Genomic DNA, 27,612 nt, shown 5'->3' with positions numbered 1-27,612 from the left:
TTCCAGCCAGCCAGCTCCGCTCTTCTGGCAATATGTCTTTGTCCATCCCTCCACATCGATCTGGCTTCATGTCAAACTTGTTATGCGTGCAGGCGCGCTATTGGAACGGACTTCCCCTTAATATCTAAAATGCCCCAAATAAATTTGCGTTCAAGAAATTTGTACGGTCTTTCTTTGCTAGTAGAATGAAGGATTCCTAGTAGTCTTAAATTTAGTTAATATAAATTATTTATTGCATGTATTAAGTGTATTAATTAAGTATATTATGTTAATTGTATGTATTATACATCTATGTCGTTGCTTATGTATGTTAATTGTCAGATTAGCTTTAAATAGTGATAGTAGCACCGCTCACAATCTCTCTGCTTTGCCTTAAGGTTGACTGGTAGAGAATGTTTCCTCCTTTTGTACGATAAGTTTTCTTTTGTGCAATAAAGTTTAAATAAATAAAAATTTCTACGAGTACCTTGTCGTCATCATCTATTTTTATGAACTAAAACTTCGTCAACCAAATTTTTTTAGATAAGTCCCTAGATTACAATTTATTGACACCTTACGGAACAAGGTAGAGTGGGGTAAAACTAACTTAGTTTATTTTGCTCGGGGTTTGAAAGACAAACATTATGAGCACCTTACCTTACATATTTTTTCTGCTTTATTAACTGCTTTCTTAGTAACGTAATAGTATGATCATACATCTTTTTGACTTAGCTCTTTAACAAACGCTTTATTCATTTTTCTATTATTATGGCCACGCATTAACTGAATTTATTTAATGGTTGGTTGCTATCAGCTTGTTAATTACTAATAAACATAAGTTCTGTAAAACTCATTGGTACGTGCCGGGGTTCGAACCCGCGACCTCCGGATTGCAAGTCGCACGCTCTTACCGCTAGGCCACCAGCACTTTTTGGGTGGACTCAGTAAACTGTACATTTGATTTACCTGATGACAAGATGAAAATTACTAGAAAGGATTTTTATTTCTTTTAAGAAGCATTTTGTTCTCAGCAAAAGCTGGTAATAAATGTCGGCTACAGGCTGAAGCCAAGTAGATGACATATAAAAACGAATTTCTTATTTTAAAAATGTTAGAGAGCCTCTGTTCTACTTTCATCTTGTTGTAAGAACTTTCTTACAATTCTTCAGGTGTTTAGTATTGCAGCCTTCTGTAGCTGCATGTAGGTACTTTGTTTCAGGTCAATGAGTACGTCGGTGGTTGACAAGACTATGGGGACAATAACGTAGACATTTTCTTCATTCAAGATCCTAGTAGCTTCATATTTATTTTTTCTACTCCCGTACTTTTATTTGTCATTTCAATCAATCAATCAATCTTTGGGTAATATGGCTCCATCGATACTGTCGATGATTTCGCCAACGTCAAAGTGGATCCCACGTGGGATCGAATTAATATTATTTGTAATAAATAAACTTTAGCCAGTGTACGGTATAAAACTATCAAATTATGGCCTCTAGGGCTCTAGCCAGCCACGGTTAGAGGTAGAAATACCAAATGCTCGTAGAGCACGACGTTGTTCGGTATTAGGGTTATGAGCTCTTGTAAGGTGATAGCTGGACTTTACAAGGACCCTCGTGGGCTACCCGGCGTTGACGCCAGAATGGTGGTTAAACGCGTTTCATGATTAATTTTTCATTATCTGCACACTTCCACATTAATTTACTGCATAATACGCTATCAATATTACACTTTAAACAACATTAATGAGCAAAAACAAAGAAATGAATCACGAGGCGATGTTACCAATATGGCGGTCGACGAATAACCTATTTGTCATTTAAAGTGTTGTGCACATACCTTTAAACCCCTCTCTTATAGTTGTCAAGACAAGTCTTTAGTCTATTCCCAAAAAAAAAGTATTTGTGCATACACGCAGTATCTTTTTGGCACTTTTACCATACTTCGTGTAATCACCACTTAAAAAATATTGTTTGAAATACATTGACGCCAACCTAATTTTAATTGTCATCTTTGACAGAAGAGTGAACCATAGACTTGTTTTTTATTTTATTTCATTCATTCTTTTCCCGGCCTTACCCTTCATTATTTGCTATTTCTTGAATAAAAAAATATTCGTTAAATTTATAATTTTTATTTCAAAGTAAGTGATTTGTCGTAGAAAAAGTATTGTATGCAACGTTGTTTAACTGAGTCAAAAAATACTTGTGGCGTCTTCGTTAACAATTTTCTGCTTCGCCTCAAATTGTTACTCACGCCACTCGCCTTTTTTGACCTCTCTTAAACAACGGTTGCATAAAATACTATTATTATTGAACATTGATTCATATCTTACTAAAAATATTTTAATAAAACAACATTTAATATTTTTAATATATGTATCTGTCATGCGTTTTTTGTATATTTTCCTCAATCCATTCAAGATACTTTTCTATTTTCGTAAACGTAAGATCTTTATTGAGGCAGACGCCCGTGTTCGTGGGGTTACCACGGGCTATTCCCTTCAGCCTCCATTGATCGTCGTCCTGGCGCTCTATAAGCATGCCTCCATAGCTCGGACAAGTGATCTCACCTGGAATTTTGTAAAAAAAAATATCAATACAATCATAATTCATGTTTTAACATGACCAGCCTTGTAAACTTAATAAATATATGTAAGTACTACATAGGTACAGTCAGCTGCAGAGAAAAGGTACCCTTGCATAATATGAGTTTGTATATAGATTGTAGGTCATTTTTAGAGTTTAATAGTCAAATAGGGACCGTTAGTTTCGCTGTCCTTCCATATATGTATCTAGAGAACTGCAATTTGACATGAGTGTATGTATAAAATCACCGTGACTAGGTCATAAAAGTAGTATTTGTACAGTGGGAATGTACCTAGCTGGTTGCAGATGGTGTGATTCTCACGGATTAGGAATCTAATATTTTTGTATTAAGTACCTAGGCAATGATCTGTTTTCTGTATTATTTTCAGAATTTTAGGTCAAGTAGTTTTGAAGATAAGGGGGGGAGGGATCAACTTACTGACTACAGCGAAGGTGGATTATGATGCGTCAGCTTTTGAGCAGGTATTTTTAGCAGCGGCGAAGGAATATTTCTACAAGAAATATCCTTAAAGCATAGGCATCATCATATATATAAAATTGAAAAACCAGAACGGGATAAAAAACGAGCGAAGAAGAGAGATGGCGCCTTACAAATTTCTAAAAAAGTTTTTGACACGTATCTCGAATACAACGCACGTATGATAAGAAATAGTACATTGTGTATTAAGGGCGGGAAATAAGAAATTACGAACGAGTGTCAATTTTAAGCCCGACGCGAAGCGAGGGCTTAAAATGTTCACGAGTTCGGAATTTCTTTACCGCCCGTGGCACACACAATGTTTTTCATCACACTTGTAAGGAAAAAGGAGAATTAATAAAAACAAACTTCTGTATAAAACACTTTTCCGCCCTAGGGCGAAAATTTCAATTTCCCGCCCGCAAGCCCTACGTGTAAATAAGTGTTTTTCATCACACTTGCTCGGAAAAGATTTTTTCCGCCCTAGGGCGAAAATTTCAATTTCCCGCCCGCAAGCCCTACGTGTAAATACATCTTTTCCGAGCAAGTGTGATGAAAAAACTGTTTAAATCTATTATCTACATATGGGAATAAAACTAGAACATAAAAACTATCGCTTTCTATGCGTATTTAATTTACAATAAGTAAAAGTTTTCATAACAATCTTGATTTTACGATATTCGCCCATTTTCGGCAACTCTCGGTTGTTTTCGTTTGGCGGTGCTACAGCCTAGACCAAATAATCCGTAAGTTAAAGTAACCTAAATTATGTTTGTCATGTTGGTATACAGGTATTTCTGAGTTTTTTTTACACGAAGTAAAATAAAAAGTGCTGCCAACCTCAACCTTAGTCCATAGCCCATACGAGTGCCTTATGCCATTTATGACATTATCAATCAAATTAATATTATCGTATGATTATCGTGTTAATAATTTGTATTTTATTGTTTTAAATTTCTTTTTGAGTTATATTATTCAGATTGACTTTCACGGCTTCGGCAAACATTGCCATTCGTCCGGGGAACGCTGCCGAGATGGGCCAGAGAACCCATCAGTTTAAGGGATGGTGCCCGTAATAATGTGTGTGTGATAATTATACTTTAATGACTTTACAGATATAACCAATTCGGGAACTGTTTTCTCGCGTAATACGATGCGACTCGACCAGGTAGGATTTTTTCTTCTTGCTGAACAGTCACCATCAGATATATCGGAACGGGTGAGGTATTCACAAATATCTAAACAATGTAAATTATAATGTAGTTAAAGTGCATGCTCAGATATTTTGGAGCTCAAGGGTTGCTCAAGATCTGATCAACCTCGGCCATGGCGACTGGCGAGAGCTATCGCAAGACCGGGAAACATGGTGTGATCTGGTGTCGGAAGCCAGGACTCATTTTCGGTCGTTGCGTCACCGTAGCCGTCGTAAGTAATGTCTAATGTCAATATCCAGACAGGGAAATGGGGACTATTTACATTTGTATGAAAATGCGATTTATGGGCGGTGGTCGTACATATTCGTCTTAAGGCGGAAATTATTCTAATGAACGTGTTTGCAATTGGGCTTATAAAAATAAATAATAATTTTGGGTTAGCATTTGAATCACGCATTATAGGGAGGGGCGGGGGGAAGGGTGGCATTTTATAGGGGTTGGTCACCCCTTTCAAATGACACCCAATTCGTGTCTAGGAGACGCGTAGTTTTTTTATACGTGTTTGAAGTTGCATTCACAAAACACCTGGCCCCTGTTTCACCAACGTGACAGGTGCGACGAATTGTAAAATCACTGTTGCTGACGTCACAGACATCCATGGGCTACGGTTACCGCTTACCATAGGGCGGGCCGTATTCCTGTTTGCCACCATCATTGTATTATTAAAAAAAACTTTATGATATCGGAAAAAAACAGATATTTCTCTTGCTAAGTTTATGACAATTGTCACAAGAAACACTACAATTGCCACGAAATTCCGACATATAACTCATTACCTGTCAAGAATTACCTACAATTCTTCTAAATCTTTGACAATTGTCAGAAACTTCGCAGGAGAAATATCTGTTTTATTCCGATATAATAAAGTTTTTTTAAATAATACAATGATGGTGGCAAACAGGAATACGGCCCGCCCGATGGTAAGTAGTAATCGTAGTCCATAGATGCGTGTGACGTCAGCAATAGTGATTTTACAATTCGTCGCACCTGTCACCGATGTGAAATTGGGGCCTGACTCGCTGTCAAAAACGAAATACAGTGCCAGAGTCACCGTTAGGTACGACGACGAGCGAAGCGAGGAGGAGTGTTAGGTATCTTGCGTTCACAACACACCCGACTCTCTGTCAAAAAAGAAATACATGGTCAAAAACATGTATGCGGACAAAGTGCTCAAAAACATGTATACGGACATAGTGCTCAAAAATATGTATACAAAATTCAAAATTGGTTACCCTTTCGTACGCTTTGGTTGTATTATTGAACATAACCTCAAAAAATAAAAATAAAATACTTTCGTGGTAACTATTGATTTCCTAACTTTGGGGATGGGTTCGGGGGGGGGGTCCTACTCCCTCCCCCCTCCCTATAATGCGTAATTCAAATGCAACCCCATAATTTTATGTTGAAACAAGTTTTAAATAAATACCTACGTAGATGGAAAAAATACAATCTTGCATTTTATCAAATCACATAATTTTTTGAGAAATTTGCGAAGTAAGTTATCCAAATATCGGTTACAAATAAGAAGTCCCTATCACAGTTATAAACCCTGGCAGGGTTCAATACATAATAATATCGGTATTTAACTAAACATAAGACAAATTCTTTATTTCATTTACGCGAGCGGAGCTGCGGGCCCGTCTAGTAATAAATACTTGCTACGTGTAAAAATAAAAAAGCATCAGGCGCAACTAATAATACTTGACAAAAGCCACCATTTTATTGTCCGCTGAATTTTATAGCTTCTGAAAAAAGTCTCAGTCACGAACTATTATTTCCACATTATTTCACTACGTGATTTACTTTTTTGTACGTGATGGATACCGTTCTATTATACGTCTCCCTAAACCACTTTACGAGTTATCGCTCAGAAAGAACGTCATAAAAATCGGTTACCGACTTAAATACGATTGTCGATGTCTTCCTGGTAAATAAAAAAACAACTTACTATCACTCAGAGTTGCACAAAAGAATTTCTTGCAGTCGTCCATCTTACTTTTTTCCGTAGACTGTAGTCCCAAGTATAGCGGCTGCAGAAGTCCAGATACATGCCAGCCAGTCGTCTGTAAACAAAAGCCTAATTACTTAAGTACTTAGTCACATTACCTACTTGTATTATCTTAGGCCCTGTACGGCTACCATCAATTTGGCATTGACATAAACGCTATCGTGAACGTAATTTACTTTCTATATATCTCTTTCGCACTAATATTCCAGTACGAGCGAGATGGTAAGAAGTAAATTACGTTCACGATAGCGTTTATGTCAATACCAAACTGATGGTAGCCGTACTGTATATGTTTGATACTTGCGTCAAGTAGTAGGTAGGTAGTAATTACCTATTTTCACAACTGACATGAGCACACAATAACGACTTTGCCCCATCACGCATACCAAACAGTAAGTTGAATCTTATTCCACGAAAATAATTACATTAAGCTTGTTTTCTTCGGAAACCCATATTGACCACGGCAATCCATATTTCTGTACATCAGGCAACTAAGCATATTGACCTAACGAACCAAATAATGGGAAAATTAGATTTCGTAGTACATATTATGTAACAGGTATTATTTAGGTTTGTATCTATTACAGGGGGCAAACTAAAAATACACTTACAGTGAATCTTATGATAATTGAATATGAGTATTACAAGTACATACATAGGAATTTATAAATTATAATCGGCATGAACATGACCACCTGTGTGTATTTACGTAGTTATCAAAAATAATTTTGAGTACCGCCCATAGTCATTTCAGTATCGGTGACAATGTCATATCTATTATATTAAGATGACATCGGTCATCTTAACTATTTAGAAACGAAAAAATCTAGTAACCTTTATTATTGAACCACTATAAACACTATAAAGCAACTATGGGTATATAAACTCAACTGGATTAATGATTTGTAAACAAGTTTTCTGCAATTCAACCATCAAATTACAGATCTTCAATTTCATCTTAAAACATTGTATGCATCTACTTATAGGTATGTTTGTTTAATAATTGTTTCAAAAGTCAATAACAATGCTCCGTACTCCATTCTCCCGTCCGCGCCTCCAACTTACAATGCAAACATAATAAACAGCGCCATGCAACACTCAGAGAATCGGCGTTGTACAGTCGCCATCAGATATATCGGAGCGGCCAAGGTGCTCACAAATATCTGAGCACGCCTCTATTGTCAAGGCGTTAGAGTGCGTGTTCAGATATTGTGAACACCTTGGCCGCTCCGATATATCTGATGGCGACTGTACAAAAGTTATACTCGTGAACCTTGCAAAATCTACTGAGATAAACAATATATTCAGCAAATTTTATTCTATTTAGTTTTATCTACACAATTTTGTCGGATGCTACAATTTTTTGACCGACGTGCGTTCGTGCAAGCAAAGCTGTGTGAACATTTTATGTCCACCTACAATTTAGGAGGGATTAAGGTCTTCTCGGGTCACACGTTGATAAGCGCATTGTGTGCCTACTTGGAAAATAAACATACGAGAAAGAGATATAATATACGCAAAAAGGTTGAAATGGTTCCTTGCGAGAAAAGTATATAATTATATTATTGATTTCTTTGCAGATAGCTTTAATATGTAATTTATTAGTTCTATTTATATAATTTAATAGGATGCTACTTTTTGTGCTTTATTGCATGTCATATGTAAATGAAATGTTTGTCATACCCTTTTAGGGTCCATGAGGACTTGTATAAATGTTGTAACATCTCTTGTTGTAACCATGGTGCAATAAATGATTGATTGATTGATTAAACTATGTAGGTATCTTCATTCCATCTTAGTTACATATTAAGGATGACTCACGTTAAACAGGCCATGTCCGGGCCTGAGCTTAGGTACATTTCTATGACATGACAGGCGATCATGCTTTCTATATGTCGCCGGGCGATCGTAAAAAAAGTAAGATCAGACAGATCGTAATGTTCCTGTGTAATGTTTTGACGATAGTCACATTAAACCAATAAATAGGTAAGATAGGTTCATTGAAGTTGCTTCAGATGCCTGAAAGGCAAACTACCCAGAAATAGGACCCGTAGGGAATAGGGCTCCGTCGACTCAGGGAACGAGTCAAAGATTTTCACGTTTCACGATATGCCTGATCTTACGATCGGCCGCCGACATATAGAAAACGATGCGGCGGAAGCTCCGGGTCGTACACAGCCCGGTCTAACGTGCGTCATCCTTTACTCGTGTATAGAAACTCACGGCTGTCGCAAGCGGGGCAGATATATCATCTAGCCCCAAAGGAGCAGGCTGTATGTCAACGTTGGACACCACGGACTCGGCCAGCACGACGATCGCCAAGTCGTTATCTACCATTTCTCCGGTTGAAACGAAGTTCTCGTGGATTTTGATTGATTCTACCTGGAAATCAAACTTACGTGTTAAATAACCGAAAAGCGACTGGTAAATATGAAATGATATTTTGTGCATAAGTTTCAGCCGTTCTTGAATAGGAAACTTGAATGAACTGTAGGGGGTAGCACAGGAGCCTCCTGTTTATTGGCACGAATAACAAGTTTAAGCTTCCAATGTAGCCTACAAGATGGCAGAACCTTCAATGCACAAGAAATTATAAGTGAACTGTAGAGGGCAGCACGTGCTTTGGCGTGAAATGCACAGTTTATGTTTACGATTCAGTCCACAAGATGGCAAACCCTCCAACGCGCACGGTCCCTATTATAAAAAGTTCGGTGTAATGGTGTAACTTACTTGTCTTTGTTTTATCTACATACCTACAAGTTTATAATTTATATAAGAGTGTTTCTTCTTTCTAAGCTTTTGATTTGTACCTGACAAGTGAGTAGATATAGCACGAATAGTGTAGCTTGCAGTTTATTGTACAAAAACACATTGAAAAGTAATAGGTACCTTTAAAACTTTTTCATAAAGTCCCATAGACTGCAAGGATCTTTTACCCAGGATAATTAGAATGTTGTCCGCATCCACTGTCACGTTAATAGATTTGGTGACACATCGGGCAGCTGAAAAGATAATAAAAACGTATTTACATTTAAGGGGCCCACTGATTAACAGTCCGCCGGACGGTATCGGCCTGTCAGTTGTTCAGAACTGTCAAATTTTTGTTCTAACTGACAGGCTGATACCGTCCAGCGGATTGTTAATCAGTGGGCCCCTTTAGGAATTATAATTATTATTGTTTTTTTTTGGTAATATACTTATGTTACGGGCAACTTGATTAACCGAATAGTAAATATAGGTAAATAATGACCTGTCATTATGAATAATCCCCATGAGCGTCGGACAAAGTGATAAATTTATTAAGTTTGGCCGGTCCATATTAGTAATGCCCGACGGCCCAAGGTATATTTAATAAAATCAATCATTAAGATCAATTAATTCGATATTTACATATCGTTGTAAACACTTCTAAATTTCGAATAGCTCTCCTTGAATAGTATTATAATATTATAGCTACGCAGTATGAGAAAATTTGTCATCGTACAGTTAATTACAGGATTGTCCATTTGCATTCGTAATCATGTGTCATGTCCCGTACCTATTCGTCATTCGCCTTTAAATTCTAATAAAATTTTAAGGTCATTACGTATTTAGAAGTTACCAATTTATTTGTTCAATTCATAAGCGAAATGAGCGTTTCTTTTATTTTTTGCCATTTTATATATTGTGACCTTTTTTGCCACTTTTGTGTTATTTCTAGTCAGGATCGCGAGCCCTTTTCATCCTTATAGGAGAAAAAAAGTGGCCTAAAATATCCATACTTTTTTTAAACTTTCCTTATTGTTACCGCCATAAAAAGTATATGGGGAAATTGTAAAACAATAGGAAAAAACTCTGGTACATTTTTATCCCATTAGGATCGAAAGAGCTCGTGATTCGGAGTAGAAATAACACACAGTGGCAAAAAAGGTCACAATATATAAAAATGGCAAAAAATAAAAGAAACGCTCAAATAATACTTTCTCCAAACGCGCATCAAAAATATGGAGATGACATAATGTGACACAAAAAATGCCGCTTAAAGTACCTACCCTTTAATTTGTTATAAATCTTATAAACACTGACACGCAGCGCCTGGAGTGACAGTGCGGCAAAATTTAAATTTTATGCCATTTCCATAATCAGCTTCGTGGGCCATTCATAACTTCCGGCCCGATTCGAACTTAAATATACGTCAAATATTACGTCTAGATAAGATATACATGAGATATGTCATAGTAAAAATTGACGATTTTCTTTGGAGAAGCGCAAGGGCAACATTCTCTTTCTGACCGCAGCTGCATTACTAGTACGAACGCGTCGGTGTTATCGTCAATTTCCAAAGTAAAATGACACCTTAAGTTTTGATATTGACATATCCGATCCATGTCGTATCTAGACCAAATATTTGACGTAGGTATTTTAAAGTTCGGATCGGGCCGTTCCTCTCGCTTTAGATAAAATATCTGTGTGTACTGTCGACGTCCAAGATATCTTTACATTTTCGCCGTATTACAAAGGAGTAAAATGCAAAAGTGTAAACATAATCTTAACGTCGACTCTACAAGGTTACAATTCGTTACTTCCGACCGCTTGAATTTAATGACAAGGTGTCGAACATATTCGCATACCTGCGAATATGTTTTTATTTATTTTAAGCTAAAATTTATTATCATCGGTAAATACCGGTAATTAACATTTTGTATTTCGAATATGAAATAAAGATGAAATACTCGTTTCGCTGAAAATAGTATTCGTAGAAAAAATACGTGTAAATAATTAAATATTTGAGTTAATTTTCACAGTAAAAGTATACATACACTTTGTGATAAAAAATTAAAGAGGCCCTAAAAATTATAGCAAAAAATAACTATAAGTATTATTAGTATATTCCCATAAAGTTTTAAGTCATAAATGTCATAATGTATTATTTGTCCGCATTTTCATGAGACATAATTTGGTATTTCTCAGAAAAGCGCTACTTTTCAGAATTGTCATAAAACAAACCTGACCTAACCTATCTATGAGATACTTTAACCTTACGAAAATCCTAAAAAGTTAACGGTTTCAGAATTATGACTAATGATAACCTGACAATCGTTACATCATGAGTATCATGACTTTCAATAATGTCAAACAAAAGGATCGCGGCTGAAAAACATAAGTGGTATTTAAAAATTAAATAATTAATTTGACGACCGGTCTGCATGGCTGCCCTAGTGGGTATAGTGACTCTGCCTATGAACCTGATGGTCCCGGGTTCAAATCCTGGTAAGAGCATTTATGTGTATGATGATACAGATATTTGTTCCTATCTCATGGTTGTTTTTTATGTATTTAAGTAACTAGGTATTTGTATATTATAAATATCGTTGTCTGAGTACCCACAACACAAGCCTTCTTGAGCTTACCGTGGGGCTCAGTCAATTTGTGTAAACAATGTCCTATAATAATTATTTATTTTAAAATTTAAAATCCGGTTTTTCACCACGCATTGGACGAATCGTAAACATAGTAGTCGCTCACGGGCTGATTGCAACGACGACATGGTAAACATCAACATGCACTTGAACTAATGAGATCAGAGAATATTCTGTGAAGTGAGAACATACATATTTGATGTTGTGGCTTTTACGTTTTTCATTGACAAGGATAATTAAGCTTATGAATATATAATCAGCTCAGTGAAGCTAGTTAAACCCGATTATTAAACTAGGTTCTTAGTTGTTATATAAAATACTAGCGACCCGCCCCGGCTTCGCACGAGGGTTAACAAACTATACACCTAAACCTTCCTCAAGAATTACTCAATTGATAGGTGAAAACTGTATGGAAATCCGTTGAGTAGTTTTTGAGTTTATCGCAAACATACAAACAAACACACGGCGCGATTCGGGAAACGAATTGGAGATGCACTAGATATGAAATAGTAAGGATATGTGACTTTCGACGGCAAAAGGTACCATTGCCCCGGCTGAATGTTGGAGTGTTACCGTTAATAATAGCGTAAGCGCCAGCCGCCATAGGGTACCTTTTGGCGTGGAACGTCACATATCTTTACTATTGCATATCTAGCGAATGTCTAATTCATTTCCCGAATCGCGCCGACACAGACAGACGCGGCGGGGGGCTTTGTTTTATAACAAGGTATAGTGATTATAATCATACTGTACTAAAATACTAAAGTTTCAGTAAACACGGTAGCCGTAAATAACATGCACTGGCTAGTAGGTATACTAAGTAGCTCCGTAGAAAACCGGAGTCGGCCCTAGAAGATGCCTTCTCGTGACAATTCCGATAGATTCAGGTTTAGTTTCAGCTATAAATCCCTGAAAACTTCTCAATACCGATGAAAAGCAAATATCACATAACACACACAACACAACACACAACAACACACACATACACAACAACTCGACAACAACAACATTTATAACAGCTCGAGTAATGACTTCCTCATTCAAATGTAAAATTGCATCAACAAATCATCATACAACACATCCGACTTTACATCATTAAAATAAAATACAGATTTTCATCCAACCGCAAGCGAGAAGCAGAACATTTTCACATGTCAAGTACCGAGCGTCATATTTTACTACCAAGAAATTCTAAGCGACTTTTTTACCAACGCTTTTACACTTAAATGCCTTCTTTTGAACATCGAGGCACGAGAATTGAGTCACTTAAGTTTATTTTGCCAACCAATTGGTAATTAAAAAAAAAATAGTCATATTAGTGCGCGAAACATAAAAGTTCGAATAGTCAATAGTTCAGTCAATCCCAATTTTTTTTTTCTTATCAATAAAAAGATTATTCTGATAATTTTCCATTCATATTTATGAATATAAATATTAGGATATAATAATTACAGAACTATTTACACACAGCAGTGCGTGAATAGATTCAAGCGTTACTTTGGGGAAAACCATATTAATTAAAACAAAGATTTTACTAATCCGCGAAAAGCAAAGTAATATTTAGGTTTTAATAGCAGTGCGTGAGCAGACGCATACCTACTTCTACCGTATACAGACAAACAGAATTTGTAGTAATTAATACTATTGAGTGGTAATATTTTAATTACGTAGCAGCCCGTACTAACAGCGCCATAAACATAAACCGTAGTAAAACGTATTTTACGCTCCATAAAATGTGTAAAACACAAAACTTAATTATTCCCTCGATCAATCAAATCCTGTGCTACCGTCCGTTTTACGCCTTGCTTTAATTTTATTACTTGTTCTCTTGTAACAAAACTATAAAATTAATTAACTTGAGCTCTCACATTTCTCCCTGGGGAATCTAAAGTTACTCCTGGAGGCGTAATGTTTAAGTTTAACTCTGCTCTGCTTACCAGCCTACAGTACCTACCTCAATATTTGATTGTTTAGGGTTTGATTACCTAAAATCCCTAGAGGTGAATCAGATATTTGTATCAGTTTACTATATAGTTAACGAAATAAAAAATATGGAAATTCGCAAAGTAGTTATGTGAAATACATAATTAACAATAGGAACAACTATTTGTAACTATAGCAATATTTTAAAGTTTTAAAAGTACTAAAATAAACTATTTCGATACTTTCCATTACAGTAACATTTTATAAGTAGGTAAAACTTAGTAACTTCACTGGAAAACGTGTTGCTCTAGGTTAATATGTTAAGTAGCATTTAGTATTTCCATGTTTTATTTAACTTACCTGTAAGAACAACACGTTCGGAGAGTAGAACGCCATCACAAATGTATTCAAATTGTTTGTTGTCTTGGTTCATTACAAACACAGTAGCTATCCATGAATACACAGAGTCTATTTTGTCAGCTGGATTCTGAAAATAATATAGAACACAGTTAAAGCCCTATACCGGGTGTGGCCTGTAACACGAGCAAATAATTAAAACATAGATTCTACTCCTCAAACGGTGACACTTTTGTTCAACAACTTTTAAAAATTATGAAGTATTTAGACTTGCTATTTTTCATACAAAATAAATATTATCTTCAATGAACGCCATCGCCATGCCATATCATTTGTGATTGACGTTGCTTGTCATGCCTTAAACATAACAAAATTCGCAATACATTGCGCATTAAAATAAACTTCAAAGTGTATTAAAAATCAAACCACCAGTTATTTTTAAACGTTGCTGAAGAAATGTTGGTCCGTATGAGGAGTACAGCCTACAGTTAAATTTTTTGCTCGTATTACAGGCCACACCCAACAAACTTACATTATTAATTTAAATAATTTTTAAGAAAAAAAAACCGACTTCTATGGGGGCCGGCCGGTGAAAGATTATTGTAGATGGTACACTATGTAGAAAAGGAGGTAAAACCACCCACTTTTTTACTAGCATTTCGCTTCTGTAAGGGTCGTAGTTCTAGCCTAACCTAACCCACTTCTCTGATAGCAGTTCAGTTCTGTGAGGATCGCAGTTCAAACCTAACCTAACCCACTTAACGGCCCATGCGGTGCGGTGTACGGGGGTTTAAGCGGGAGGGGCTAGTAAGATTGGCATCATCATACTTATATACTTACACATTTTATGGTAGGTAATCATAGTGGTTTATTTAGTTAAGGTATCCTAGTGGTTTTCCGGGTCAAGGTCCGGGTCCGAGTCCGGGTCTGAGTCCGGGTCCGAGTCCGGGTCCGAGCCCGGGTTCGAGTCCAGGTCCGGGTCCGGGTCCGAACCGGATCCGGGTATGAGTCCGGTTCTGGGTCCGAGTCCGGGACCCAGTCCAAGTCAAAATCGAAATTCGTAATCACCAAATGTGTACTATGCGTTGTTGAATAGTTCTATTCTGGTCATCATCAGCAGTTCCATTTCATCAAATGCGACAGTTTTTAATGTAAATGCTTGATTTTATGATGAAAATACAAAAAAATCTATGCGTATGCCTTTAATATTTGAGGAGTTCCCTCGATTCCTTATGGATCCCATCATCAGAACTCAAGCTTGACAAAAATGTGGCTTAAAAACTTAACTTGCTTAACAAACATAACGAAGAGGAAAAATCGCCAAACGTGAACTATGCGTCGTTGAAGAGTTCTGTTCTGATCATCATCAGCAGTTCCACTTCATCAAATGCGACAGTTTTTAATGAAAATGCTTAATTTTCTGATGTAAATACAAAAATCTCTATACGCATGCCTTTAATATTTGAGGAGTTCCATCGATTCCTTATGGATCCCATCATCAGAACTCGAGCTTGACAAAAATGTGCATTAAAAACTTAACTTGCTTAACAAACATAACGAAGAGGAAAAATCTCGAAACGTGAACTATGCGTCGTTGAAGAGTTCTGTTCTGATCATCATCAGCAGTTCCACTTCATCAAATGCGACAGTTTTTAATGAAAATGCTTAATTTTCTGATGTAAATACAAAAATCTCTATACGCATGCCTTTAAGATTTGAGGAGTTCTCTCGATTCCTCATGGATCCCATCATCAGAACTCGAGCTTGACAAAAATGTGCATTAAAAACTGAACTTGCTTAACAAACATAACGAAGAGGACAAATCGCAAACCGTGAACTATGCGTCGTTGAGGAGTTCCGTTCTGATCATCATCAGCAGTTCCACTTCATGAAATGTCACTCTTTTGGATGTATATGCTTGATTTGATGATAAAAACCTAAAAATCACTATATGTATGCCTTTAACATTTGAGGAGTTCCCTCGATTCCTCATGGAACCCATCATCAGAACTGGGTTTTGACAGGGAACGGGACCAATATGTATGCATATACATTCAATCAAAAAAATAATTTTCAAAATCGGTCCAGTAATGACGGAGATATGAAGTAACAAACATAAAAAATAAAAAAAATAAAAAAAATAAAAAAAATAAAAAAAATAAAAAACATACAACCGAATTGATAACCTCCTCCTTTGGGATTTGGAAGTCGGTTAAAAAGTAAGTTATCTTCCTTTCTTCTCATGTTGATGCAAGTGCGTAAAGTCTGTCGTTCTTTTTAGGGTTCCGTACTCAAAAAGACCCTATTACTAAGACTCCATCGTCCGTCTGTCTGTCAGCAGGCTGTATCTCATGAACCATGATCGCTAGACCGTTGAAATTTTCACAGATGGATGTATTTTTGTTGCCGCTTTAACAACAAATACTAAAGAGTACGGAACCCTCGGTGGGTGAGTGCGACTCTCACTTGTCCGGTTTTTTAGTATTCTTGAAACATTGATTTTACGTTTCTTTCAAATAAACAAACAGTTGTCGAAATTGTTACGTTTTTGTAGTAGTCTTACAACATCGTAATAATACATTTTTATTTAGTGAATCTTATTTAGAAATTGTGGGTTTCTTCATTTCAGCAGAGATTTTAAGGAAGATTAAGGAGAGCCTCCGACGGAAATTGGAAAGCCAAGTAGAAGTAAGAAAAATAAAAATACAAGTTTTTTCGATCCTATAGGTATTCCGCCGTGAGTACCTAATAGAGATTTGAATAACTATACTTCGGTAATAACAGAGACATCAAATATTTTTATTTATTTAATAACTCTTACAGCTATCTCTACAGGTCACTCACGGATTTTAAGTTGAAGATAGCTCGACATGTTTCGTTCCATAACGTGGAGCATCCACGAGAGCACTCTCTGGCGGACAGACATAAAACTCAAAATATACAGATTGTTATTTTTTTTCTTCGGTAATTATTCCATATATACGGAAATCGCGTTTGCAGCGCACTCACTGTACATTATTTACTTTGTTTTTTACAACAAAAATGCATGAGCACGTATGCACGCACTTTTAAGCGATATTTTGTAGGATAAATGGGCTAAATGAACCATTTATTTAGTGCGATTCATCAAGTCCATTTAAGGACAATTTTTGACGCGCTAGGAAATGTTGGCTTTCCGTGGCGGCTAGGGCGAAATGTTATTATGTCGTACCAAGCAGCGTTGCCTGCGACAAAAGTGCAGGCTGCTAAATACTAGAGATGCACCGCATATTCGGCTACTATCCGGTATCCAGCCATTATTTTAACATCCGGCCGGATACCGGATAGTGGCCTACTATCCGGCCGGATACCGGATAGTAACATTGCTTGATTTCAGAGTGAACAAAATTGGAATAAGAAACTCACTTGCACACGCTCTCATTTCGAACCTAGAAATAAGCCCGCGCGAAAGTTTAACTACTTACTACGAAACAGATCAAAACCTGCATAATGCGCACCTGATAAACCGAAATGTACGAGTAGTTATAGTTCCGCCGGCCGGATACCGGATATTCGGCCGATGGTCAGGCCGAATATCCGGTATCCGGTCAAACAACTATCCGTTGCATCTCTACTAAATACATTGCTGTCAGCACTATTTTCTTCAGTAGTAGGAAGTTAGGTATTATAGTACAGTCATTATAGATTTTGACCCGTGAATAATTAGTTCTTGGATTTTTTTTCGTAGGTCCCTCGGGGGGGTCACTGGGAGTGTAAATTCAAAAAGTAGGCTGAATCAGGCTCCTGCGTATATTCGAAAAATGGTTTTTTTCCAAAAAAAACGGTTTTTCTTCAATAACTCGGCCATTTTTTATTTTATAGTAAAACCGTAAGGACAAAACGGTTTTTTGGATATAATGACTGTACTATTACTAGAGTTTGACGAATCCAATCGATCAGTAAAGTCATGAGGATCATTGTTTAACTAAGTAACTTGACTGGCTATAGTCTTTCGGTTGATAAACAAGATGTTTATAGCACAATTTTTTTGTATACACGACGATGTCGTGACGGCTAGCTAGTCTTTTTTGGCCAATTTATTGTTGTGTCCTAATAAAATATATATAGTTGTGTTCGAACAATGTGAGGCGTGTGAGTGTGTAACAAAAGTTTTTCCTCTAATTACACGGCCTCGAGTGGTCGTGAGGAGGCCATTACGGACAAACTGAACAGTTCTAAAAGAACACATGCGCCTCGGGGCAACAATGAGACAAGAGGTCTTTTTTAACCAAGGAATTAAGAGACGTGCGCGCATCGTCGATTGATGGATGTGGCAGTTTGGAAATGAATAAGATCGGTTAAAGTTTTGCAAACGGTGTTATTCCGACATGAAAGGGACCTTAGTGCACTTTGCTCAAACATAAAAACTATAAAAAGGTATTTTTATGAATTTGAATTTGTCTCAAAAGTATGTCTTTTATTCGACTGCAAAGATTGCTTAAAAGGTTTTTTAATAAACTGTTAAATAAAAAATAACACAAACGAAGGTCAGACATTTGAAGGAGGGAGGAGAGGTTAAAGTGGCTATTAAGTAGGTATGTACAGTAAAACATAATTAACATCTTCAGTTAATTACAGCCACAATCAAAAGACTAGATATAATTAATTAAAAGTAGTTAATACCAAAACCAAATATGTACGGTATCGTCTTGGGTCGTCCCATTCGTTTTTCGACAAGTTCTTTAATTAGTCCTATTCTGCTTTCGTCACTCATTCTACATTGGTCACAATCGTCGGTGGCTTTCAATGTAGAATGAGTGACGGAAGCAGAATAGGACTAATTTAAGAACTTGACGAAAAACGAATGGGACGACCCAAGACGATACCATATGTACAATTTAATAAAGTCATGACTTTGAATAACCTTGTTTTGTCCTGACAGTGTACGTATTTAATCAAAAACATTATTTTATCTGGTTTTCCTTGATTTCCCTAATATTAAGCACACGAAACTTCGGTATAAAATCTTCGGCAGAATACTACAAAGATTTAGAGGTAGGTAACCTATAGACTATAATCGCCACCAACAAAATATTAGCTTTACATTATACATATAATATATCATCATCATTCATCATTTCAGCCTATATACGTCCCACTGCTGAGCACAGGCCTCCTCTCATGCGCGAGAGGGCTTGGGCTATAGTCCCCACGCTAGCCCAATGCGGATTGGGGACTTCACATACACCTTTGAATTTCTTCGCAGATGTATGCAGGTTTCCTCACGATGTTTTCCTTCACCGAAAAGCTAGTGGTAAATATCAAATGATATTTCGTACATAAGTTCCGAAAAACTCATTGGTACGAGCCGGGATTTGAACCCGCGACCTCCGGATTGAAAGTCGGGCGTCATATCCACTCGGCCACCACTGTTTCCAATATATATGTATATATATATATGTATAATGTAAAGCTAATATTTTTACCTATTTTTTTAGTTTTAGTTGATTTTTAGGGTTCCGTACCCAAAGGGTAAAACGGGACCCTATTACTAAGACTTCGCTGTCCGTCCGTCCGTCCGTCCGTCCGTCCGTCACCAGGCTGTATCTCACGAACCGTGATAGCTAGACAGTAGAAATTTTCACAGATGATGTATTTACTGTTGCTGCTATAACAACAAATACTAAAAACAGAATAAAATAAAGATTTAAATGGGGCTCCCATACAACAAACGTGATTTTTGACCAAAGTTAAGCAACGTCGGGAGTGGTCAGTACTTGGATGGGTGACCGTTTATTTTTGTTTTTTTTTTTTTGCATTATGGTACGGAACCCTTCGTGCGCGAGTCCGACTCGCACTTGCCCGGTTTTTTATTGTATTCAGTTTGGTTTAAAATTAAAGTTACCTACTTAAAATAGTGCTATAACCGAGGGATAAAACAAATAAAATTTTAAACAGAAGTGTTTCAGGTTACCTACCCGACGAAAATAATAAATATCTTCTGTCGCAAGTTTCGAGCTGTGTGCCATATCTTTTGTTTCCTTCTAATTTCGTGAGTTTACGCCCCCCTCCTTATTACAAAATCGATACCTAAGTATATTAACATTTAAATTGTCGCTCACCTAGGATTCAAAGTTATCAAGACATGCGTTAGCAAGTCGTTCTAGAAAGTTCTAAGTCCGTAAATGCCATATAAGCGTATATTCTTACATCCATCCTTCGCCCTCTGTAGAGTGATTGATGAGCGCAATCGCGTGACGATCAGCTATTTATTTGTTACACCTAAACAACTCAATACCTAATACACACCATCCCGGTATTCACAACTACTACTGCTCAGGAAGTCTTGTGAATATTTAATAAGCGATCTACAAACTATACGTGGGTTACGTAAAGTTAATAGATGTCGAAGACAAAGTGCTTGACATGAACTACCTATTCGAACTTTAGTTCTATTTAAGTTACTTAACTCACGCTTGACCAATTTCGTATTACGGTGAAGAAAACGTCATAAATAAATCGGTGTAGTCCCAATAAGTTCTAGTTTTCCTTCTGGGTTGGACGGTCTATCAATTAAAAATGTACCTACGCCGTATTTTAATGGTAAGGTGTATTCGGGTAATACCGAATGTCGGATAATTCCGAAATTCAGATGAAAATCACCCTTAATTCCATCATAATAAAAGTCTCTTTTCGGAATTATCCGACAGTTTTCGACATACGGAATTACCCGAGTAAACGTCAGTAGATACAAATAAGTATATAACGTAAAAATATAAAATAGTTCATGCTAGGAAAAAACGGGCATCATACCAAATATTCCAAGATACTCATAGAAGAACATATTTTATGATTTTGACCAATGCGATTAGCGAATGTCAACATTATGTATAAATGATTTCACGCCATAGAAGAATTCCATTTCACTCTTGTAAAAATATTTCCCGTATTTTTGTTAGAAATGATTGATATGAATTCGCATTGGCTGCCCACAAGGATTTTGGGACATACTGTCGGGACGAATGAAGAATAAAAATTAGAAATAATAATAATTCAGCATACATACATCCCACTGCTGGGCACAGGCCTCCTCTCATGCGCGAGAGGGCTTTCTAGGCCAATGCGGATTGGGGACTTTACATACACCTTTGAATTACTTCGCAGATGTATGCAGGTTTCCTCACGATGTTTTCCTTCACTGAAAAGCTAATGGTAAATATTAAATGATATTTCGTACATAAGTTCCGAAAAACTCATTGGTGTGAGCCAGGATTTGAACCCGCGACTTCCGGATTGAAAGTGGGACGTCATATTCACTTGGCCACCACCGCTTTTTTTAATTATGAAAGTAAAAATTAGAAATTATTTATTAGTATACAAAACTTATTGTTAGTACCTATTAAAAAAATATAAGAGAAAGACCTGTTAATCTTCACAGATGATCTGCCAGATTTTACACGATGCATGTGTTCAATAAATGCGGTAACTAGTAATAATTATAATACATAAATTATGTATCTTTATTCTTCGAGATTTCAATGTCCAGGGTGGGCATTGAGCAAATCAGCCTTTTTGTACTGAATTACTAAACAAATTATCCTGAACTGTTTCACATTTTAATGATATTTAACTATGTGTCATATATAAATAAGCACCTACCTAAGTATTCATTTTATTATCGACCGAACCTGCCAATAAGCAGGTATGCGTTCTTAAAACCATCAGTCCATTTATGAGGCAGTGTGTCTCTACACAAATGCGTAGAAAACCATTATTACTTGGCTCCTTTTGCATAAAACATTTAAGTATTCATATTTAAGTACCAAAATACTGAGGAGACTTAAATGTAATGACATTTCCATATTAAAGAGAAGTTGGGAATTTTCCAAGGAAACATGTTGATGTTGACGTGTCTACACGAAAATTATTTAACTAAATAATTGTATTGTGATGTAAATTTAAGCTCACAGATTATATCATCACAGGTTTTGTCATAGTTCAAATTTATTGTAATACGATAAGATATCTAAGTATTTTTTTTCCTATTTTACTTAAAATGGAGATAACAGAAATTACAAAAAGTGTAATAACAGTCATGGTTCTTACCAACAATAAAACCCTTAAAATTTAGTTTGATTGTATCGATTTGATTAATTTTGACATTATCCTGTACCTAATATTTGTATAAGATGTATATTTTTATGTTAATAAATAAATAAATAAATAAATAAATAAATAAATAATATGTCGCAGTACGATAGATAAAGCCGTTACATATTTAAAACATAGGGATATAATTATATGTCGTAACATAGTTATAAGAAAGCGCTTTATTACTATCTTACTATTATAATATAACTATAATAACTCTTTATTTTAGTGATATAGTTATATTACTGGATTAAGTTTAGTGAAATAATTGTAGATAAGAGTGCGGCGGTGCGGCGGAGGTATTGTTATATTCCTAGGGATATAGTTATATGCCGTATGATACGTATTATAATCATTAGTAAGGTGTATTCGGGTAATTTCGTATGTCGGATAATTCCGAATATCAGATGAAAATGACCCAAAATTCCATCATAATAAGGGTCCGTTTTCAGAATTATCCAACGGTTTTCGACATTCGTAATTACCCGAATATACCTGAATAGTAATAATGTATCTTGGATTGGATTGGAGGTTATAACTATATAACGGCTTTATCTATCGTACTGCGACATATACGTTTTTAGCATTTCTATTGCGGAAACTATATGTGTTGTAAAAACTATTATTATGACTTAACAAAACGATACTCGTAATGAAAATATAATTACTTAGTTTATATCGCAATGTTAAAAATAAAATAAAAAATACCTAAAAATACCTGTTCAATCATAATTTTTGCAGCAACTGTAGTTGTAGGTATATAGACTGTGGGTGTATATTCAACATCTTCATTCGTTGTATCTTTATACATATCAACATAATCGATATCCAGATAATCTGTCTGATTATCATGATCAAGCTCATTGACAGCGACCTCATTAATATCACGAAAAAGATCGTTCGTGTCATCAATGTAATTGTCTCTAAAGAAATTTTTTTCCTTTATCATATTTATTTTATGCGTTGAGGCCTGCACTTCAGTATTATTCATTCCATTTTTCGCATATGTGTCACTGGTATGCTTACCATGGTATGCATGGTATGGTGGTGGCATGGTATGGTATGGTGGTGTGGTGGTATGCTTTTTACTGACTTCTACTGTAACCCCAGGTATGTCAATAAAGCTTTCTGTGGTAGTCTCAATATTTTCCTTTTTTCCTGGAATATCATCGTCATTTAAATAAACAGAAGTCGTGACTGTCTCCTGCTTGGTTGTATACTCGTAACTCTCAGCTTGGTAGTACTCGTTGTAATTTGTATGTTCAAACTTTGATTTATTTATTGTATCTACCCTGTTTTTATCGATCATATTTGTTTTTTTTGAATGTGTTGCTGTTTTTTCAATCATGGGGACGATTATTACAGATGAATTATAATTATTACTTATAATCTTATTAACTTCTCTTAACACGATGTTAAGAGTATTATTATCAAAATTTGCACCATTGCTGTTCATATCAAGCAAATCATATTTAATGGTATTGACAATTGGTTTATTTTCATGGGCGCTTTCAATTAATTTAAATTTTTGTATATAAATCTTAGCATTTCTTCCAATTCTCTTTAACGAAGGATTCTCAATAATGAGATCAGAGAAATTTTGCACTAAAAAACGAGTCAAGCTATTCAATAAATTATCGTCTTCAATATTATCTATTGTACCATTTAAATAGGCCGATATCGCATCGCCCACTTTATTGGTAACACATTTTAAAACACCATCACAATTATTGCTATCACCAAAATGAAGTAGCACAGCACAGATCACGAGTATATTTAATTTCACAAACATCTTTACAACGTCTTCTGTCTATGTCTGTTCGCACTTAAATGTGGGATCTCCAGACAGTAATTGTTAAGGTCAGTTCCTTATAAATAGACTCTAATTTGGAAGCTTTAGAGTTCGGTTTTTAATTCTAGAAAGCACAATAGCTTTAGTATGGTGTCGCCTTGAAAAGCCGCTTGACTTTGACTGACTGTTAGACAACTCAAGAATATAATAATAGCCGAATTCATGAAAACAAATAGTACAGGATGCAGTTATAAAATTTAACTATGGTAAAGTAAGCTTTAAATCGACATACTCATATCAACTTTTAATAACACTGACATTCTTAAACACTTATTAGAATTATTTTAGGGACGATTTTTTTTCTGAGTTAACTTGCTTACTTTTCTTTTTGGCCAACTTAAAAAAAATACGAATTGTGGAGTGTAAAGGTACAAACAACCCTTTTGACTTTGCCGAGATTACTAGTAACCGGTAAATAAAAGCAAAGCAAGATCGGTGTTTGTAGGGGTCATTGGGGGAACATATACTCACCGCATTTTTTGGCCGATACTCGTATAATAATAAATAGTTCATACAATGATATCATCAAAAAAAAAATACTTAAAATTAAAAACATTGTTTTTTTATTATTGCGCAGTGTTGAGATTGCAATGTGGTTTTTTTTAATTCTAGATATTACTTGACAGATAACTTAAATTTAACATCGCAGCTGTCTCTCGGACTATTGTTACGAGCATTGTAATTATGTGTGATGCAAACAAGCTAGGATGAATAGTTTCTTACGACACTTCGATTGTTATGATTAACCAATAAAAAGAATTGAGAAGTTACGCAATGTACAGAGTCGTGTAGAATACTCAGTGTGATTCCGAACAATTTATCTGAGATACATACAATATTATTTTAAAAATGTATTTATATATGAGATAAAGGGATAACTTTAAGCAGTGGTAGCCGAGCAGCAAGGCTTCCAGATCAAAGATCAAAGGTAATGAGATTGAAACTTAGTACGAATGTTATTTTATATAGAATTGTAGTGGGAGGCTTTTTGTGTTTTTTTTTTTAATATATTGTGTTTTTGTGTTAGATTTTAGTTTGTATATACCTAAGGATTATATGTAAATAATGTAATAACTAAAATGACTTGTAATGATAATAAAGAAATATTATTTTAGTTAAAATAATATACTTAATAACTTATATTAACTTCACTTGTAAATCTTGTTTATAAAATCTAACCTACCTAGACAAATCCTCTAGTTCCTCCTAGAAAAATACCTACATCATTATACAAACTATAATCCCTAATTACTAATATTATGAATGCGTAAGTCTGTATGTTACCTCTTTATGCTTAAACCGCTCAACCGAGAGGTATAGATTAAATTTGAGTTGGAGATATGTATTAAGTAGTTTGAGGTCTGGGGAAAGATATGATATGGGGCACGGGGATGGGGTATTTTTTAACAATCATCATCATCATCACACGCATACTAAGTCAGGAGCAGAAACTAGTATTGTATATTATAAATGCGAAAACAACTCTGTCTGTATGTCTATTTGGCTGTCTGTTACCTCTTTACGCAGCTTTAAACAGCTAAACCGATATAGGTCTAATTTGGTATGGAGATAGTTTGAGGTCCGGGGCAGGACATAGGGGAGTTTTTAACAATCATCATCCTTATTACACGCAAATGAAGTCGCGGGCTAAAGCTAGTATTATATATATCCATATCCATAATATAATATTATAAATGTGAAAGTGTGTCTGTCTGTCTGTCGGTTAGCTCTTCAGGCTTAAACAGCTGAACCGATTTAGATGAAATTTGTCATGGATTATAATTTGAGTCTCGAGGAAGGACATAGGATAGTTTTATCCCTGGATAAAAAGTAAGTATCCCATGTCCTTCCATTAAGATGTCCAAAAGTGTGTTGGAAGTGGGATAATGTATGCATCACCTACCTGTGAGTTAGCATAAATTGAATGATTGCCCTTGCACTTTATTTAGGCATTATGATGATGATGATGATGTCCTCCCAGACGTATCTGTCGACGGCGACATCCTGACAAGTTTTATTCATTTATTTATTATGGGTTTACTTAACTATTACGAGTACGGGCATAGGCGCGAGCGTGACTTGCAAATCCAGTTTTGAAAGTCCGGCAGCACAAAACGCAGTAGAGCTGTCCAGATAAGTTGTATGTATAGTTGTAAGAGGGCTTTCGGAGCTGACGTTTGGCATCAAGATATAGGCGTTATAGAAAGTCTCTCAAATAAATACAATATTGTCCAAACAAGCACAGACCGGACGGATTATTGGAACATTACTCTAAATAATGTTGGCAATACATTTATTAAGTAAAACTATTTTTTATACTTACATTATTTAGTGTCCTGGCAGAGTTTTCTTCATTTTCTTTGACAAAATCGTCGGTTTTCGTACTTATTTCAAAATGATTCGGTTCAGTCGTAGTCAATTCGGTTTTGTTAACTACATTTTTCATAAAAGATTCAGTAGTTATGTCAAAATCGAAAACATAATCGTAATTAGCTTTGACAATTTCAATATTAACCTTCATTTCCTCGACGGGAATTTGTCTTTTTCTCCTTTTGTCATCTGCACCGTCATTCATAAAATCATCAAAACTTAAATCAAAAACATCATCATCTGTTGTTACTTCTAAATAATCACTTCCATCTGTTGTCGAATATAATTCTGTAAATTCTGTAGTGTAGTCAATTTCGTGAATTATAACCGGATGAAGTTCAGATATAGTTGGGATTCTTTTAATAGTTATATTCGCGTTTATATAATTATACACATCAGGCCAATATTTTGCACTGTATAAAAATGCAGATATAATAAATAACATCACAAACAATATAAGTAATATAAGTAGCCTTATAATTAACTTCAAAAATTCAAAATTAGGTCTCATTTTTATTCAAACAGATGTAGTTCCTCCAAGATCGAGATTGATACTAAATTATAATGTTTTAACGACTTCTTTTCTATAGCCTATTGATGCTTCCATATTTAGAATGTAATGTCTTAGGACTTTATTCGAATACAATAGGCCATACATGTACGGCACATGGCTAGAATGACTGCTACTATCGCATTTATACGCGCAGTTAATGTGTGTTTCAGAGGTGAGATTTAGGAAGTCATGCAAGCGTTTCTGATATTAAGGGACCCATTATTACTTACTTGCAAATAGCTTGTTTATTTGCATTTTCACAGGTCAACCTAGCCCCAAACTAAGCAAAGCGTATACTATGGCAACTAAGCGACGATATACATACATACCAATAACTCAGGAACAAATATTTGTGGTCATCACGTAATTAAGGTCCTTACCGGGATTCGAACCCAGGACCATCGGCTTCACAGGCAGGGTCACTACACTCACTACCCATACCTACTTCTTCTGTGTCTGTCGTAATTATGTAGTTTGTACTAACTCCTTCTGTTGTGAGTTCTTCTTACCTTTACCCATTGGACAACCTTTTATTGGTCGAATCTGTTGTCACAGAGAAATAAGTAAGCATAGGGTGCTCACTATACATATCCATTCAAGATAAAATAATTATTTGTTTTACAATGGGGCAAAGTTGTTGTTTAACCGCTCGTGCTAATATTGATACCCGAGCAAGCGAAAGATTTCAAAATTGCACCACAAGCGTAGCGAGTGGTTCTAAAAATGGAATCTCGAGCGTTGTGAGGGTTTCAAAGCACGAG

At 35.8% G+C, this 27,612-nt stretch overlaps 1 protein-coding gene across 1 annotated transcript; it reads right to left on the bottom strand.

Annotated features, from left to right (window-relative positions):
* Positions 1 to 2,097: 2,097 nt before the first annotated feature.
* On the bottom strand, positions 2,098 to 27,015 carry LOC134671954 (uncharacterized). Its single transcript, XM_063529838.1, has 7 exons — positions 26,252 to 27,015; positions 22,795 to 23,886; positions 13,950 to 14,076; positions 9,157 to 9,269; positions 8,491 to 8,649; positions 6,208 to 6,322; positions 2,098 to 2,551 (listed from the first exon to the last, which is right to left on the bottom strand). Exons 1-7 carry the CDS (start codon positions 26,807 to 26,809, stop codon positions 2,349 to 2,351), a joined length of 2,367 nt encoding a protein of 788 aa, XP_063385908.1. The 5' UTR covers positions 26,810 to 27,015; the 3' UTR covers positions 2,098 to 2,348.
* Positions 27,016 to 27,612: the final 597 nt, after the last annotated feature.

This window comes from Cydia fagiglandana, chromosome 2, assembly GCF_963556715.1.
Source record: "Cydia fagiglandana chromosome 2, ilCydFagi1.1, whole genome shotgun sequence".
In the NCBI taxonomy this organism is placed as follows: domain Eukaryota; kingdom Metazoa; phylum Arthropoda; class Insecta; order Lepidoptera; family Tortricidae; genus Cydia; species Cydia fagiglandana.
The sequence above is the reverse complement of the archived record's forward strand: the minus strand, read 5'-3'. Positions and strand labels throughout refer to the sequence as shown.

What these genes read in the sequence shown, in the direction of transcription:
- LOC134671954 (XM_063529838.1), bottom strand. Translation starts at nt 26,809, where the DNA reads ATGAGACCTAATTTTGAATTTTTGAAGTTAATTATAAGGCTACTTATA. An exon ending in TTTATGAAAAAGTTTTAAAG is followed by an intron (nt 8,650 to 9,156) that starts GTACCTATTACT and finishes TTTGATTTCCAG; the next exon opens with GTAGAATCAATCAAAATCCA. An exon ending in TTGTGCAACTCTGAGTGATA is followed by an intron (nt 2,552 to 6,207) that starts GTAAGTTGTTTT and finishes ACAAAATTCCAG; the next exon opens with GTGAGATCACTTGTCCGAGC.